The sequence below is a fragment of the Galendromus occidentalis genome, unplaced genomic scaffold (genome assembly GCF_000255335.2).
Source record: "Galendromus occidentalis unplaced genomic scaffold, Mocc_1.1 scf7180000077428, whole genome shotgun sequence".
NCBI lineage: Eukaryota > Metazoa > Arthropoda > Arachnida > Mesostigmata > Phytoseiidae > Galendromus > Galendromus occidentalis.
This window is the reverse complement of record NW_003805416.1, coordinates 419,408-434,962: the sequence shown is the minus strand read 5'-3', so window position 1 is coordinate 434,962 and position 15,555 is coordinate 419,408. Positions and strand designations below refer to the sequence as shown.

At 52.0% G+C, this 15,555-nt stretch overlaps 3 protein-coding genes across 3 annotated transcripts in view; 1 reads left to right on the top strand and 2 right to left on the bottom strand.

Annotated features, from left to right (window-relative positions):
• The window catches only part of GlnRS (Glutaminyl-tRNA synthetase), a 31,864-nt gene extending 24,400 nt beyond the window's left edge, over positions 1 to 7,464 (bottom strand). The window contains exons 1-3 of the mRNA XM_029111275.1: positions 7,354 to 7,464; positions 6,245 to 6,451; positions 5,875 to 6,163 (exon numbers count right to left, since the gene is read on the bottom strand). Coding sequence (XP_028967108.1) covers positions 5,875 to 6,163; positions 6,245 to 6,451; positions 7,354 to 7,464 — 607 coding nt within the window. The remainder of the gene's footprint in view (positions 1 to 5,874; positions 6,164 to 6,244; positions 6,452 to 7,353) is intronic.
• Positions 7,465 to 8,080: 616 nt separating this feature from the next.
• Positions 8,081 to 12,576, top strand: LOC100904272 (translocation protein SEC63 homolog). The gene is made up of 5 exons (XM_003742659.2): positions 8,081 to 8,531; positions 9,737 to 9,989; positions 10,126 to 11,150; positions 11,267 to 11,881; positions 11,969 to 12,576. The coding sequence occupies exons 1-5, from the start codon at positions 8,256 to 8,258 to the stop codon at positions 12,149 to 12,151; spliced, it is 2,352 nt and encodes a 783-aa protein (XP_003742707.1). The 5' UTR covers positions 8,081 to 8,255; the 3' UTR covers positions 12,152 to 12,576.
• Positions 12,577 to 12,835: 259 nt separating this feature from the next.
• LOC108863647 (protein SHQ1 homolog) lies at positions 12,836 to 15,477 on the bottom strand. Its single transcript, XM_018639266.1, has 8 exons — positions 15,403 to 15,477; positions 14,976 to 15,043; positions 14,704 to 14,894; positions 14,435 to 14,600; positions 14,138 to 14,291; positions 13,813 to 13,981; positions 13,318 to 13,715; positions 12,836 to 13,207 (listed from the first exon to the last, which is right to left on the bottom strand). Exons 1-8 carry the CDS (start codon positions 15,475 to 15,477, stop codon positions 13,031 to 13,033), a joined length of 1,398 nt encoding a protein of 465 aa, XP_018494782.1. The 3' UTR covers positions 12,836 to 13,030.
• Positions 15,478 to 15,555: the final 78 nt, after the last annotated feature.

Here is a 15,555-nt window from a genome sequence, read left to right as displayed (position 1 = left end):
GCACGCAGCCACGATAACGAAAGCTTGTTCCTAGTCGCTCTCTCCTCCACTAGGAAGGTCCGGGTTTCTTTGTCTCGAACGCGTCGAACTTTGGCGGTGGTGGAATTAGCATCGGAACCGAGGGATCCTTGTTTGCGTCTTTGACAACGAATGGATCCGCCGCGGGGGGATCGTTTTTCTCTAATATCGCACCGCGTATGGTGGGAACCCGCTTCCGCTCGCTGTCCGATCTGTCGAAGCCGCACGCCGAATCTGAGAGGTCGAGCGGCTTATAGGAATTACTCAAGGGATCCCGAGATTCCTCGTTGTTGTCCATGATCGGATAGACAATAAATCAAAACTGACGTTATCGGCCAATAGGTACATTTCATCGCATGACTCCGTGACCGATATCTGGAGGGCGGAGCCAAAGGGAAACTACCTAACTAGAAATTCGAGACATCTCAACTTGGGGGGGGGTCGGGAAATTGAGACTCGTCGAACTCCGCCCGATGTTTCTCGACTATCGCCCTCCGTCAGCGCTCAGCTGGTGTAACCCTTTGAACATGAGTGGGCGGGAGGGGGGAATGTTCGTTCTCGTTGCTGCTTTCGCCAGTAGCGAGCGAGAAGAGCGCCTGTGCGAATTCAATCGACACCGCTGCTCCGAAAGGTCTGATTTCTAAAAACTCCTCCTCATGAAGCGGGCCAGGCGAACGCAGCGGCAGAAGAAGAAGAAGTCGTCTCTTCCAACTGATTCCTATTACTACAGGCTGCCGCTGGTGCTACTACAGCTGCTGCGACCGGTGCGGCTGCTGCGGTCTGTGTGACCCGGTCTCGTCGTACAGTGTTCGCACTCCTTCAGGACAAAACCTCTTAGACGCAGCGAGGGCGAGCGACGAGAACAACTGCCTCAGCAATTGCTTCTGTTGTTTCCTATGTTGTGCGGGAGATAATGACGATCCCGTGTTGGGAGACTCGAAGCGAGGGACTCCGGTCATGAAAGTCCACCTTGACGAGGGGTGTCCCTGTCTTAATAAGATGTTCTGCGGACTCATCTGTCAACGGGTGAGTGGGGGGGAGAGGCAACGAACGAACGAACGACTGAGCCAGCCAGCCAGCCAGCCAGCCAGCCAGCCAGCCAGACAGCCTGCCGGCTAGCCACCGGAACTCTGGCTAGGAGAGCTGAGCGCAAACGTTAATTCGCCTGCGGCAGATGGGTAGACAGCAGCAGCAGCGGGGATCACTCGTCGGACGTTAACGTCGGCTCCTCGGAGCTCTGTGACTTTCCGACGAGACTCCCGACGAGCTTCCCGATACTTAATGGATCTCTCTCCTCGCCTTACAGAAACTAGAATTATTTCCCCCGCCCGAGGGAATATTTGCTTTCCTCGAGGCCAGGGTAGCGGCTGGTTGAGAAATTGTCTCGTGCCCGACGATTCAACAGGACATCAATTGTATTCGATTCCGCCACCGTCCAAATATTTCCCGCGCTGTGCCGCCACCTGCTGTCGCTTTCGCGGTAGAGATGAATTCCCGGTGAGTTTTTTTCCCTCTCGCGAGCGAGCGTCGCCACGAATGCATTCCTGCTCCGGATTCAAACGCATTCCGGACCCGAGGACTTTTTTCCGGCGGACACCTTGAGTGATCGCGGTGGCTGTGAGCCAGCATTGAATTTTCTCGTTTGCGGGCCATCCGCCACGGTATTTCCCGCACGAGAGGATCCACTGGATCGAGAACGACGAGCAGTCTACGGGCCGAACACGCTCAGTCAGAAGCAACTCGTAGCGACTCGTAAGAGCTTCTCGTTCCTCGCCGACAAAGGAATAAGCCGACCCGAGTCGCCGGGTGGTCTTTGGACTTCTGCGTCAGTAAACTTTGACCTCCTGCGGTAATACGCTTCCTGAACGGAGCGTCAATTCGAACGAGACCATTGTGGATCGTAGCCATTACGGTGAGCATAGGGAGGGGAGCCGGACCGACAGCTCCATTGCCGGGCTCTTTCGGTGAGAGCGAGGTTGGGCCGAGGCAGTCGCAGCGGCAAAACTGCGACCGATCGAACAGCGACCGGCCCGTCCGCCTCGCTGCTAACTGCTTGCGTTGCAGCGCCGGAGAGTTACAGCGGGCTAACATCCGCTCAGCACTGGTTGATTTATTGCCCATAGGGAAACGAACAGATTGCTGGCTTATGATTGGCGAACTTTGCCAACCCCGCCAAACGTCTCACCTACTGCTTCCGTATACGGCTCGACCGCTCGAGCTTGCGCGCAGTCGCACAGCGCCCCCGAGATGAATCTCCGTGACGAATAGACAAGTTATCTCTATGCTCTTTTTCTTCCATCCTTCCATTCATTGATTCAATCGGATTGGTTCCGAGCCAGGTAGATGACTCATCCGGTCGGGAGGCCGGACTGATAAGCGAGCAGTGCTGGGGATTTTCGGAAGACACGTACCTTCTAGCTTTCAATGAGGATCAACTGCTAATGCGAGAGGCATCGATGCTCGCGGCTGTTCTCGTGGTGGTAAGCGTCGAGTCTCAAACCCCAGGCTAACAGAATCGCGGAAGGCCAGTCAATAAATTTTCTGCGCTCCGAATCAATTTTATTCCGACTTTGTTGTCGAGGTGAGTGAGGTTCGAAACTCTCGCCAACGACGAGTCACACGAGCTCTCCTCGCCAGAGAGAGAGAGACTACACAAAAAATATTCCAAAGCACTTGTGCAACCTATGGCGTGCCGGAGAAGGAACCGGGACGTGCTCGTTTGAATTCCAGGATCGCCTTGTCTACGAGCGCCGAGAGGGAAGGAACCTTGATTCTCCACCACTGCGAACCTCGTAATGAGCTTGCTTGCAGCTATGTCTACGGGTCGACGTCGTCGGCGGCGGGGTTGCGAGCCGTCGACGGCGGAAACCGGTCCCGTCGGCAATGGCTCGGTAGTGGTATGACTGAATCGAACTGTTTTATTCTCAGTCAGAGAAATAAATTTTGCATACTCCAGACGCTCGCCGGCCCACTCGTCCGTCCCTCCGTCAGTCTTGACTGCCCGCCCGCGGGAGCGCTAAGAATGTGACTTGCTTGAGAGTTGAAAATGGGTCGTTGCGTTTCGTTCGAATAAAAGTCGACCGGGGTCATTACTTCGCACAGGGCAAGGGGACAAGAAGGACGAATGAAGGGGGACCGGGCGGGCAGCGAGCAGAATTGAGGGGGGGGTAGGGGAGGGGGGCGAGGAAAGGCTGTCAATGTTGTGTAGGAGAACGTTTCGCTTTTCCATTCCTTCCGAGCGAGCGGGCGAAGCAGCGACAACCGACCGGTCGCCCGTTTGCCTGCCTGGCCTGCCTCCCTCGACAAAGGCTCCGACGCATAGGCCCGCAGTCTGCCATCCAGTCAGCTAGCGTGGCGGGAGCCCGGCCGGCCGCCCGCCCGCCTCTTCAATCAAGGCCGTTTCCAGGTCTGTTTCCTCAAACGCCTCCCTTGGAAACATTGATCCGTGGCGCAGCGAGGAAATCTCAACCGAGAGACTTCAGATTCCGTCTCTGTCGTCGATACGCTCCGAAGCCTAGGTGAGTGAGTTCGCTCGGGCCACAGCGAATTCTCCGTGCCTTTCCCCTCTCTCCGAGGCGACCCGACCAATATTCAGATTCGACTTCGGAATTCTTTTTCCACTCGGCCATACGCGCCCGATTCCGGGATCACTTGGAAGCGACTCGAAAGCGGTGGCTCTGGCAATTTCCGATTTATTAGAAATCACTAGTTGCGGCAGTCTCGCCATTTTCGGGGGCTCTCAGAGTGGCCGGCGACCGCTGGCCAGGTTTGCTGGCTAGCTTGTCTTCTGATATTTCTCTAAACGCAGGTAAGTGTTATCTGGCGGTACGCGACTCTCAGACAACGACGACGGCGACAAGGACCGGAAGCCGCCAATGCCGTTCACGATAACATCCAAGTCGTCGCTGGTTCAGGTGGAACCAAAGCCTGGAGGTGCCTTTGACCCACCGGAAGCCATAACGGTGCAACCGAAGGGGCGTTTCAACCATCGCAGCCTTCTGCCTTCGTGTGTCCTCGATGATGTTGACGAGGTTATCGTTGAGCAAAAACTTGAGAAGGAAATGTGTAAGCATGCGGATTTCTTCCTTCCTCTGTTCGTTTCCTCGTCCCTGCATATACGTGTATAAGGGGCCCCTACGTGCGCAAGGGCTTCTCGATCGGCAGCGTTTCATTACTGAAGCCGCCGGAGCGGCTTCGAGCTCGAGAGAGTTCTTTTCCTCTACTTCCAGCTGTAACATACATCCAGGACTCTTGCGCAATCTCATGGTCATCAGGAACAATATATCATCGTGGCAGTATCTAACGAAACTTTTTCTCCTTCTCCAAAGCACCGGATAATGTAGACGTTAACACCGAGTTCTCCATTCTGAACGTTCACCGACAGCCCCTGCTGTCGACTATGGAAGATACAGACTTCTGCATTCGGTCTATCTGGGGTCGGCTGCGTCCGATAAACCTCTCCGTGAGGAACCTCAACGGCGAAGACCTATTCTACGCCCATCGGGATCACAACTGCTGCCGTTGCGGATGCCGCTGCAGCTGCAATTATTGCAAAGAGGTTTGTTCCTTCCGGGCTGGACGGTCCTTATGCGTCGTGTATGGCACCGATGTCAATTTGTTTATTAGACAAATGCGAACGGAAGGCTCACTTTCCCTCATTGTGCTTGGTCATTCAATCATCGCACGACGTTGCTGCGGGATTCAGCACCGAAGAATGCTTTCAGACGATGTCAGTGGAGATGAACGATATGCTGGTCGGCCACATAGTACATCGGCGCACTCTCGGTAAGCCGACGTATTCCGTCTTGGACGAGCGAGAATCCATCCTCTATACGATCACGACCAGAAGATACCCGACATGTACGAAGTGCTGCCTCGGGGCCAACATAAACTTTCAGGTCAGCCCGTCGTATTAATTACCACCCAAATGAAAATCCGGCTTTTTCCCCCGGTAGTGCTAGGACTTGAGCTCCTGGTCGACGTGGAAAAAAACTAGAGATTTTGACTCGAATTCTGACTCCTTGCAATGCAGATAAAGAAAGGCGAAATAAACGTTGGCGAAATAAAAAAACACCGCCTCACAATTCTACCGGACCCAGGTTACGACCGACCTTGGGCTCGCTTGAAATTTCCCGAAGACGCTTCGCTCGTCGAGAAGATTCTCCTTTTGGCTGCTGCCCTCTACATTGTGAGTGTTCATTAAGATTTCAATCAAAAATCAATCAACGGCTAATCACAGCTGCGGCGCACATCTCCGAAGCGGCTATCTCATGCTTAAAACCAGCCAGCGAGTACGCGCGGAGCCGAGCGAAGGGCTGGCCGAGCGAAGGGCTCACGCGGATCGCCACCTCGTGCAATACCGACGCCCCTCACTCAATTTACGTCGACCGGACGTCATATCAGATACTCCCTTCCAGGAGATCCACTACTTCGATGAAGATCCCCTGACCTTCATGAAGACATAGGATCGCCGCCGATCCGCTGCTATCGAACTCACGTTAGTGACGCCTGTTCAACCGAATCACCGATTGTACTGCTGGCATGAAACCACAACGTGTGACTATTTATATCTCCGACCGGGAGCTCCCCCGAGGGAGCGCGCATCGAATCGCGGAGCAAATCCGCGGACTCGACTGTGGTACCATTTTCGAAGCTCTGGAAGAGTTTTCCGCCGTCGTTTACTGGGGATAGGAAACCCGAAAAAGAGTCTCTCAGCAGCGAGAGGAGCTCCACTTCCCCCATGAAACTCTCTCGAAATAAATTTCGGATGTGCGTTTGCCGTGTGACTTTCGCTGTTGTTGTTGTTGTTATTTTGCCCTCCGCGAAACGACTCTGAAAAATGCGGGAGCAATAAACTCACCTTCGGCGCGGCGACGGGCTTGGGCTTCTTCGCAATTCGCATCTGCAGATCTTCATCCGTTTTCGGTCCAAGCAAATGGAGTACTTGCATGTCGACTTCGTTCTTGACACACTTGCCATCAGCGAATTTCAGAGCCGTTCTCGCTTCAGCCAGCAGCGTTCCGACGTTGAATCGATATCTGTTTTCCAAGAGCTCGCTTCTGTGTCTAGCAATTATGATTTCAACAGCTTTCTCGATTTCCTCCGGAGTTACGGACACGCCGATCCCGGAAGCTTTCTCGAATTCCTGGCGGAGGCAGTTCTGTATTGAGAAACTTCGTGTTCACGCTCGCTCAGGGAAAGCTGTTAGAAAACTCGGTATGCTCACCTTCCGGTTCACTTCAGCGCCGGGCTTGGAGAGCAAATAGTCCAAAGCGCTGGCCAGCTTCACTTCGGAGTCGAGTTGTCCTTTCGCCACGTACTCTATTATGATAGGTAGTTGAGCACGGGATTGAGCCTTGATTTTCGAACATGCGCTGTACACCAGAGAGCGAGTCGTTTTCGGGACTTCCTTTCCATTGAGCAGTTTGAACACCTGGAGACAAGGAATCATCGAGCTTTTCTATTCCTAGAATGAATTCCATCACGAGATGCGCGTTGCTTATCCCTCTATATCATTCCAATTACTGCTCATTGACATCACACCCTATTATCTACCGAGCTCCCGAATTCAGAATGTTCAATGGTTCCAAAATAATCCCCGACGGATGTAGTAGGAGTAAGGAAGAGTAAATGCCAGGCGCTCTTCGATTCGCGGGACTGTGGCTTCGGCGCTCCCAGAGCGACCGAGTCGGCTCATGATTATATTGAACAGGTTTCGTTATCTTCTCGTAAGACGATCCGTACGTAGATTGTTCGCGCCCATGACCTTCTCGGCTAGACTCCGACTAGCAGACGTGAATCCCCCTAACGCCCCAACTCTCCATGCTGATCGCATGCCGGGGATAATCGGGTCGACCTTCTCTTGAAGCGACAGCCTATCCGGGTCGGGGGTGGCCACCAAGAGGGCAATAGGGATTCTAGGGCCGGAAGTCTTCGGTGTGATTCCATCGACACGAGAAACAGGAAGCTCCAGATGGTTTGAGCTCACCCGAACCACCTTATGGACACACGTTGTGCTTGTTGGGAGCTCTAGGCAACGACGGTCTCCAGCCTCCACAGTTGCGGGCATCGCTGCTCGCTGCCGGGTTCGTGGAAGACCGCAGCCCCGGTTCACAGCGACCACCCGATCAACTAATCTTCTGATCCAGAGAACATCAAGATTCAGTCAGACTGAGCCTGATTCCCTTCACTATTCCAAGAACAGCTAATAACTCTAATTCTGATGAGGGCTCGATATGTCATGCAGAGTCTCGTTCTTCCGCCGCGTTCCCAGATCCGATCGGGAATGAATAATTCCATAAGGTGGAAATTCCACCAGAGTCCAAAGCCACAAACCTGGTCCGAGCTCTCGGTCAAAGCGCCGGTCAAACTCTCATTCTTCAGGGTTTCTTTCGCTTTCTGCTCAGACAGTCCGACGTACATCAACTTCTTGACAGCTTCGCCCATCTCCGCCAAACGGTGGGATACTGTCTTCGAAATTATATGACTCCTCAGTTCCGCGTATTCAACAAACGGATCCGTCCAACCGGTCCTACGATCGGCGAAAGTTTCGGGCAATATCGAACAGGCTCTGCCTTGTGGTGCCGACGGCGAAATCGAAGCAGACGACGCTCACGGCCCGATCAGCTGTTGGGGCACGACTCCATCGAGCATGGTTCCGGACTCTCGATCGAGCTGTTAGGATGCGTCCGCGAAAAACAGCTGGCTCATGGTGGAGTGGGATCGGGTCGTTGTCGGTGGACCGCTCCAAGAATTTTCCAGGGAATGTTCGAAAATTAAGACGCGCGCCCTGGAGAGGTGGTGGCGGAGGCTTTTATGTTGCCAGAGTGGGACCGAACCCTTTACAGCTCTGCTCGCTGCTATTCCAGAAACGGCGAAGCTCGGATTAGGAGGGCGGCTCAGACCTGGTTCTCCTCCCGAAACGGGTTCAGCAACGAAGTCTCCGCTTTGTGGAGAAAGCTAATCATTGCGGACTCTTCCGGGTGCGGATTATCCGCGATTGGCGCCACTGTCGGCCAGGAGCAGCAAACGTCACCAGACGACCAGACCTGAGTGAGTGTTTTCAGTGGTGAGTTGTGCTAGCGGGACTGTGGAGCTTTCAAAAGTGGCATTCGGAGTCGTCGTAGCCGAAGCCAGGTGGACTAGCCAGAAGCTGTGAGGGCCGGGTTTTATTCCCCGTGGACCGAGCCTCGAGCGCTTTGAGGAGTCCGACTTGGTCGGCGTAGAATCGGCACAAGATGGCATCAAAGTTTCAGTACGATGAAAACGGAGGCACGTTTTTCTTGTTCCTCTTGGCATTCCTCGCCATGGTGGTACTGCCCTGTACCTATTATTTGTGGCCACGGAAATCCAAGGAGAACCCCGACGAAGAGAAGAAAAAATGCCAATGCTCTCCGTGCCGTGATAAATTCGCCCGGCTGAAAGAAATTGCTCCAATGACCAAGACGAAAAATATGATCATTCGAATCCTCATCGTTCTCGGCTGGATTGCGATGTTTGCGTGCGCCTACAAGGTAGGTTGTTGATTGAATCATTCCACACCTAATCTGTCAAACGGAGCCAGCGCAATACCGTCGGCGAAGCTGTCAAGTTCCGTGGGAAAATATATTTGGATGTCCATAAGGTGCTTACTTCCGTCTGCCGGCTGAGCAGAAGTTCTCCGATGAAGTGTTCCGTTCTGATACGCACTAATTCCGCTGTGCCCGCAGTCTTGAATTGTCCGTTCGACGCATCGGTTTAAGGAAACTACGACACTCTGAAAGTGCGGTGGTGGCCCGAGGAACTCCCTCGTCTCCGAAGGTGGAAGACTCATTAATTTGATTCGGAGGAGCGATTGATTTATCGATTGGCGACCCAAGACACGATCGTCGCCGGATCATGTTCCGAGCGCGGAAATAACATGAGTGAGAAATATTCGGAGGGAGTTGACATTCGAACAGAAACCTGTATGATTGCGGATCTCTCGGAGAGGGTCGGCCGACCTCTCGCTGTATCGGGATGCCCCGTGCGATGTCGACTTTGGTCTATCAGGGCAAGAGGCCTCGTTCCCCTCAAATGATGCATCGCTTCAGGGAGGACCTTTCTACTCCCGATATTGAGGTTCGGGCCTCCATCTTCGAGAAACGGGATCACATGTTAGATTTTTTTTGTCAAGACCTGGAGACTCCCCAAATCTGTGTCGACTTCGGAATCGATCATCAATAGAATGGTCGAGGTCATCGTACTGTTCGGCCCGAGCGTGCTCGGGACCGCACCTCCGTATTCTCGGCCACATTCGAGATCGAGAAAACGTTCGAAGCAAGCAGCCACTCCTATTCTCGGAGGTCGACTATCACCTACTCGTTATGAAATGACGACAAACAATAGGTGACGGATGGGGCCGATATATCCCCTCCGCAGCGCTTTTCCCGCGTTCCTTTGCGAACAAGGACGAATGTTCTGAAATATCTCCACCACAATCACCTAGTTGCCCGCGTGAGAGAGGCCGATCACGGAACTCTCCAATCGAACTTTCGGAAGGTTTTCGATCATCGTCAATGTGGAGCGTGGACCATCAGAGATCGCAGCTGGTCCCACTGAAACAACTCCGCGGAAGGTTCAGGAGCTCGTCTCCAGGCCCACGAATCGATTGAGTGGATCGAGAATCCTCTCACTCAGAGCTTCACGTTGTGCACAACGCGGAAAAAACAATCGATCCGATACTAGAATTCAAATTCAGGTAGCGCACCTCGAAGACACTTGGAAGAAATGGGATCCGTACGAGATACTCAAACTGGACCCGGGAGCGACAACTTCCGAAATCAAGAAAGCGTATCGGAAGCTAGCAGCGATCCACCATCCAGATATGAAGACTGGTGACGAGGCGGAGTTCAGAGAAATAGCTAGAGCATACAAAGCTTTGAGCAATGAGGAATCTCGGAAGAACTGGGAGACCTACGGCGATCCCGATGGTCCAGGAGCAATGTCTTTCGGTGAGTGAATCGCTGCCTCCATTCCCTGTACATATTCATCGAGAATTCCCGAGATAATCGTTTTGGTATTGGAATCGTTTCAAAAGCAAATCCTCTCTCAGCTCCGAAATTTCTCTAAGGGAAAAGAATCTCTCAGGTATTGCGCTTCCCTCCTGGATTGTCGAGAAAGAGAACTCGATCTGGGTACTCGGGGCCTACATGCTGGTATTCATGGTCGGTCTGCCGACTGCCGTGGGCATGTGGTGGTACAGGTCCGCTAAGTACGGCGAAGATCTCGAAGTGCTCCTTGACACGACGCAGCTATATTTCTTCTTCATCAACAAGACATCTCTCATGCCTCTTCGCCGAGTTGTGATGATTGTGGCGGCCTCAATGGATTTCGAGTCGTCTCGAAACCCCGACATGAAAATGCGACCGAGCGATAACGAGGAAATTCCCCAGCTCATCAAAAAAATCGAAGATTTCGGTGAAAAGAATCGCGAGGCTCCGTTGAATTACGAATATTCGATCAAGGCCAGAGCATTGCTTTATGCGCACCTCTTGCGGCTGCCTCTGAGCGAGGGCGCCGCCAAGGACATGAGGTACATAATAAGGAAGTGCCCTGTCCTACTGAGCGAGTTCGTGTCCTGCACGTCTCAATTAGTAATGCTGGCGCTCAGTGGACGTATCCAACGGTTGCCCAAGTTGGAAACTCTAGAGAACGCGATCAAGCTCTGCCAGCTGGTTGTGCAAGCATTGTGGGAGAACCGTAACCCTCTGCTCCAGATTCCGTACATCGGGGAGGAGCACCTCCGATTATTCTCAAACAAAAAATGTCACATCAAGAGCATCGATCAGCTGCGGCAGCTAACGGAAACGAAGCGCAGGGATTTGTTACGGTTCTTGGACGATGCCAAGTACCAGAACGTGATCAAATGTCTCGAATCGATGCCCTCCGTTGAGATCAAGTACAAACTTGAAGTTATCGACGACGAGGATCCCGAAACCATCACAGCTGACTCTCTGGTCACAATGACGGTCACGATGCGGCGACGGAAACCGGAGGAAGTCCTGAACCGGTCGGAAGAAGAGCTCGTCGACGACAAGGAAGAGGAGAAACCGAAAATCACGAGCTGGATGAAAAAGCCCCAGAAGAAGTCTGGTGGGAAGAAGAAGGCCAAGGTGAGATGCTCGCCGACGAGAAAGGGAGTCGCATATTGACAGTTTTCAAGTTGGTTGGAAGTCGTTGTTCCGATGATTGGGAAACCTCTGACGCGCTCCACGCGGTTCTTTTCTAGGCCAAGAAGCCAACGAATTTCAGGCTGATCCACAGAGCGGATCCCGAAGAAGGTAGCGAGGACGACGCAGAACCCGACAAGGAGAATCGTGTTCAGGAGAACGGTGTCGAATCCACAGACGGTGTCGAAAGCCAAGCGTCACAAAAAGAAGAAAGTGAAGATGGTGGCAAGGCCGAAACTGGCGACTCTCAGGTCAGAAAGAGGAAGAAGACGGAGCGGAAGAAACACGACGACCAGGGGGACAAAGCGGAACAAGACGAAGGTAGCGATGACGCTAGCAATCACAGCGACGGGGATCAGGTTAACAACGATGACGAGAAGGACGGGTCAGACGATGAGGCGTTGCATTTCGATCAAGACAAAAAGAAGAAGAAGAAGATCATGGATAAAATCCCGAAGATTTCTCATCCTGTGCACGCGCCTTATTTCCCGAGCGATAAACAGGAGTTCTGGTGGCTGTATCTCGTCGACAAAAAACAGCAACAGCTCATGACAGTTCCTTTCCTGATGACCAATCTCGTCGACGAAGAGGACGCCATTTTGAAATTCACGGCACCTCGGAAACCCGGGAGTTATCATTTAACACTACATGTCAAGAGTGATTCCTACGTCACGGTGAGTTCACGGAGGAGCGGGGAATACGCTCGCGAGCTTTGCATCATCGACGTATGGTATTCATGGTATCTATCGTTTCATTCGCAGGACTTCGACAAGCAAGTCGACCTGAAGTTCGACGTGAAGCCCGCGAAACCTGTCGTTGAAAGTCATCCTCAATGGGATGCTCTGGACGAGGAGTCCGAGGTTGAAGTCGAAGATTCTGCTGTGGAAGATTCCGACCTATGCAGCGATGACGACTTGGATTCGGACAACGACAACGCAAATTGATCGCGGCATCTAGGATTTCAAACAATGCTTTTCTAAAATGAGACAGGCGTATTTTTCTGGAGATCTATGGATCCGCGTATGGTGTTTCTCGATGAATTGACGGAGACGGAGATCGACTTCGACGATGAGCCCTCGTCGTCAGAAGGCTGTATCTGCAAGCCGAACAGTATCGTCGGTCAAGAGAAGCGGCATTGAAAACGAAGAACTGTGCCCGCGAAGCTAATGGAATGAGATTAATATTCTGTATTTATTTTTGCGACTGATATTGTTGTCAATGTGAGTACCGCTGCAAGGTGTGACTCGGAAAAGAGAACGAGGAACTTTATAAGATCGGAAAACTGCATATATACGAATAAGGAGTCTACAAACAATCTAGCCGATTGTCGCCGAAGCTTTGCGGAATCTCGAATGAATGAGGAAAAAAATACGGCGTTTTCATTCGTTGCGCGGGATGCGCGGAGCACATATCGTTCCTCGGAATGCCTCCCAGCCTCTCGGGTCTGTTCTCAACCACGTGAGACTATCATGTTCCAAAATTCTTCGTAGTCAGAACTCGCAGCTTCCTCAGAAAGCGACAGCCTGGGGTCCATCGGATGTTGGAGACATAATCAGCTGCTGCTTTCCCTCATCATCGCCTGCTGATGAGGAGAGAGCTCTACTGGCATCAGAAGAGTCCGGGGATGATAGATGACTCGTAGAAAATTTATTGAAACGTTCAGCTGTAAAATTCACAAATCGCTCCCGTGAGTTTCATTCCACGGAGTCGATTTCCCCCTCGATGATCCCCTATAACGTACGCAAAGTCGTCCCACGAGAACGCGGGGCATCATGAAGAGGTATTCGTGTGCGTAGTCTCGCTCCTCTACTTCTCCGTCGAGCTCAGAGATTTCTGTTCGTTGATAGCGAGGATTCTGGGGTATCCGATTCGGAGGTCGTATCTGATTCCTCTGAAGTGCTACATTCTTCACAAGTGTCGTAGTCATCGCTGTCCTGGGCCGACGTTGATGAGGAATCATCCGAGTCTCCCGAGCTTTCCGAGCTTTCCAAATCTTTCAGCTAGTTGGTGGAAGACAAAACGAGTCAAGTAATGAACCATCTCCCGACATTAGGGGTCGAAAGTAGATAATAATGAATGATATGGAGCCAGCGAAATTCAATATACGTACATGCGCTATTTTACTCTCTAGCGTCACGAGGTTCAGACCGATGTCCTCTTTCTGAACCTCGGTTCCCAGCATTCGCTCTGAGATGTCTTGCAGTCGGCTCGGCTTGCACTGCCGTTGCAACCAGATACAGTAATCATCTATGTATAGGTCATTGAGCAAATGCCGACCGTCAGCATCCATTTCCATTGCCTCATGAATTTGCAGAAGACAAGCCAAGACGTATTTGGGTCCGCGCTTGAAGATGACTGCGGCATCCCGCCAGCAGACCTCGCTGAGGGCGTACGACCTCATGAGAGGGAACACAAGGGTTCGTCGGATACAGGATATCTTGACAGCCTTCATGGATGTGAACTCTTCGAAATGGCTCAGTGTCGCTGAGAGCTTGGCAACAGTCCACCCTGCAACGAGCCCCAGTAAATCTCGGAGAAAAGTTGCCGAGGAAACTTAATCCGCCGCAGCTAAAAATATTCACGAAACGATTTGTCGATCCCTCACCACTTTCAGAGTTCCAGTCGCCTTCATTGACCCGATTCGTGTAAGCATACGCGTACATTAGATCGACAAGACCCAATATGCAACGGAGCTTCTCCGCTCTATCCATCAAATAGTTCCGAGCGGGCAGTTTCCGAAGAGCCTCCGTCTGTTCCGGAGTGAAGTCTATGTCCTGCGGAGGGATATTATTGTTACAAGGGTCAATGAAGGAATGGCATGGGTGGTTCTCATCGAGCTGGAGTTTTGCTCTGCTCCGGGAGCCTGTATATCTTTCCCATCCGGGCCCGCGCATTCGTGATGGTCAACATGCGTCACGCGCTCAACTCACCGCCTCATAATCCATTTGAGTCTCTATCACTCTTCGAACTTGCTGTCCACCTTCCTCCAAGTAGTCGAATAAGAAGTGAACGCTATCGAAAAGCTCGTTCTCTTCGCGCAAGCGCTCTGATCTGGCTTGACTCACAGAAGACTTCTCGGGGTCCCTTTCATGAAAAGAATCGCATGTTAAGCGAATTTCGAAGTCGATGTTCCACGCGGGAAGACAGCAGCTCCGGTTCGATGAGGTACGCGGGAAGACAGGAGCTCCGATTCGATGAGGTACGCGGCAAGCTCGAAGTTTACTTACTTGATATCACAGGCACGTGGAAATGATTCTAGCATTCGGCCCATCACTCCTGTTTTGGAGCGGTTGAAACCATATCGTCTCCCATCGATTATTTCTTCATTCTCAGGGATTCCTTGATGGAACTGCCAGATATCACCGTCTTCATCGTCGAGATCCTCGCCCCGAACTTCAGCAAGGGGGATGATTCAATGAGCATGATCGCGTGATTGAATAATCGCGTAATTATTATCTAGTCTGTCAAGGAAGTGCTACGTATGACGATCACTCACTATCGTCGACTTCTTCGATAGCTTTTTGTCCTGCTTTCATTTTCGGAGCCAAAAGTTTCGTTAGCAAGCACAGATCCTCAAAGTGTTCTCCAGGAGTTTCTTTATAGAAACGGAAGAAAAACTTTCCGCAATCCGCATCGTACTTCGTCTCAGTGCGCTCGTCGTAGAGTATATTACCCGGCAAATTCAATCTGAAATGGATAAATTCCTCATTCTCGCCCTCTCCCCGGTGCTCGGGTGCCACGTTCCAGGATCATCGGGACTTCGCTCACCTCAAGAAGTATGGTTTCGAATAGAATTTTAACTCATTTTCGTGGACGTACATATCGGCATCCGATATCTGCAAGCGGCGATCGGAGCATGGTTAGTCGAAATCAGTGATACCAAGTGTCATACCGGGTTTCTTTCGCCGAGTCAGGGGAAACTCCACGAAGCATCAATGTTAGTGAGAGAGGGCTCCAAAGAAATGGTCAGGCATCCAAGGTAACGAGGTTCTCCCGGAACCTCATACACGTCCGTATACAATCAGATGTGACGAGTTCGAACTCATTTCTTTCTCGGGAGCCTTCTGATCAAATCGAGCGCAGGCAGAGTTTCCGGAGACCTCCCGGAAATCAAGCGCGGAGACAGGGCTCAGACCGATTCTAAGGAGAGGAAGATATCCCAGCTCGCGCTCCCAATGAGACTTGTGGAACTTACTCTTGTGTACGGCGATTTAATTGTGAGGGATATGGTGTCCGAATCCTGTTCGATGTCAAACTCAGGCGTAATCATTCTGGCTGCTCCTTGTCAGAAAGGGCGCCTCGGGGAAAATTCAGAGTGCTGGTTCTGCGGACTTCCAGATTCAAGCTC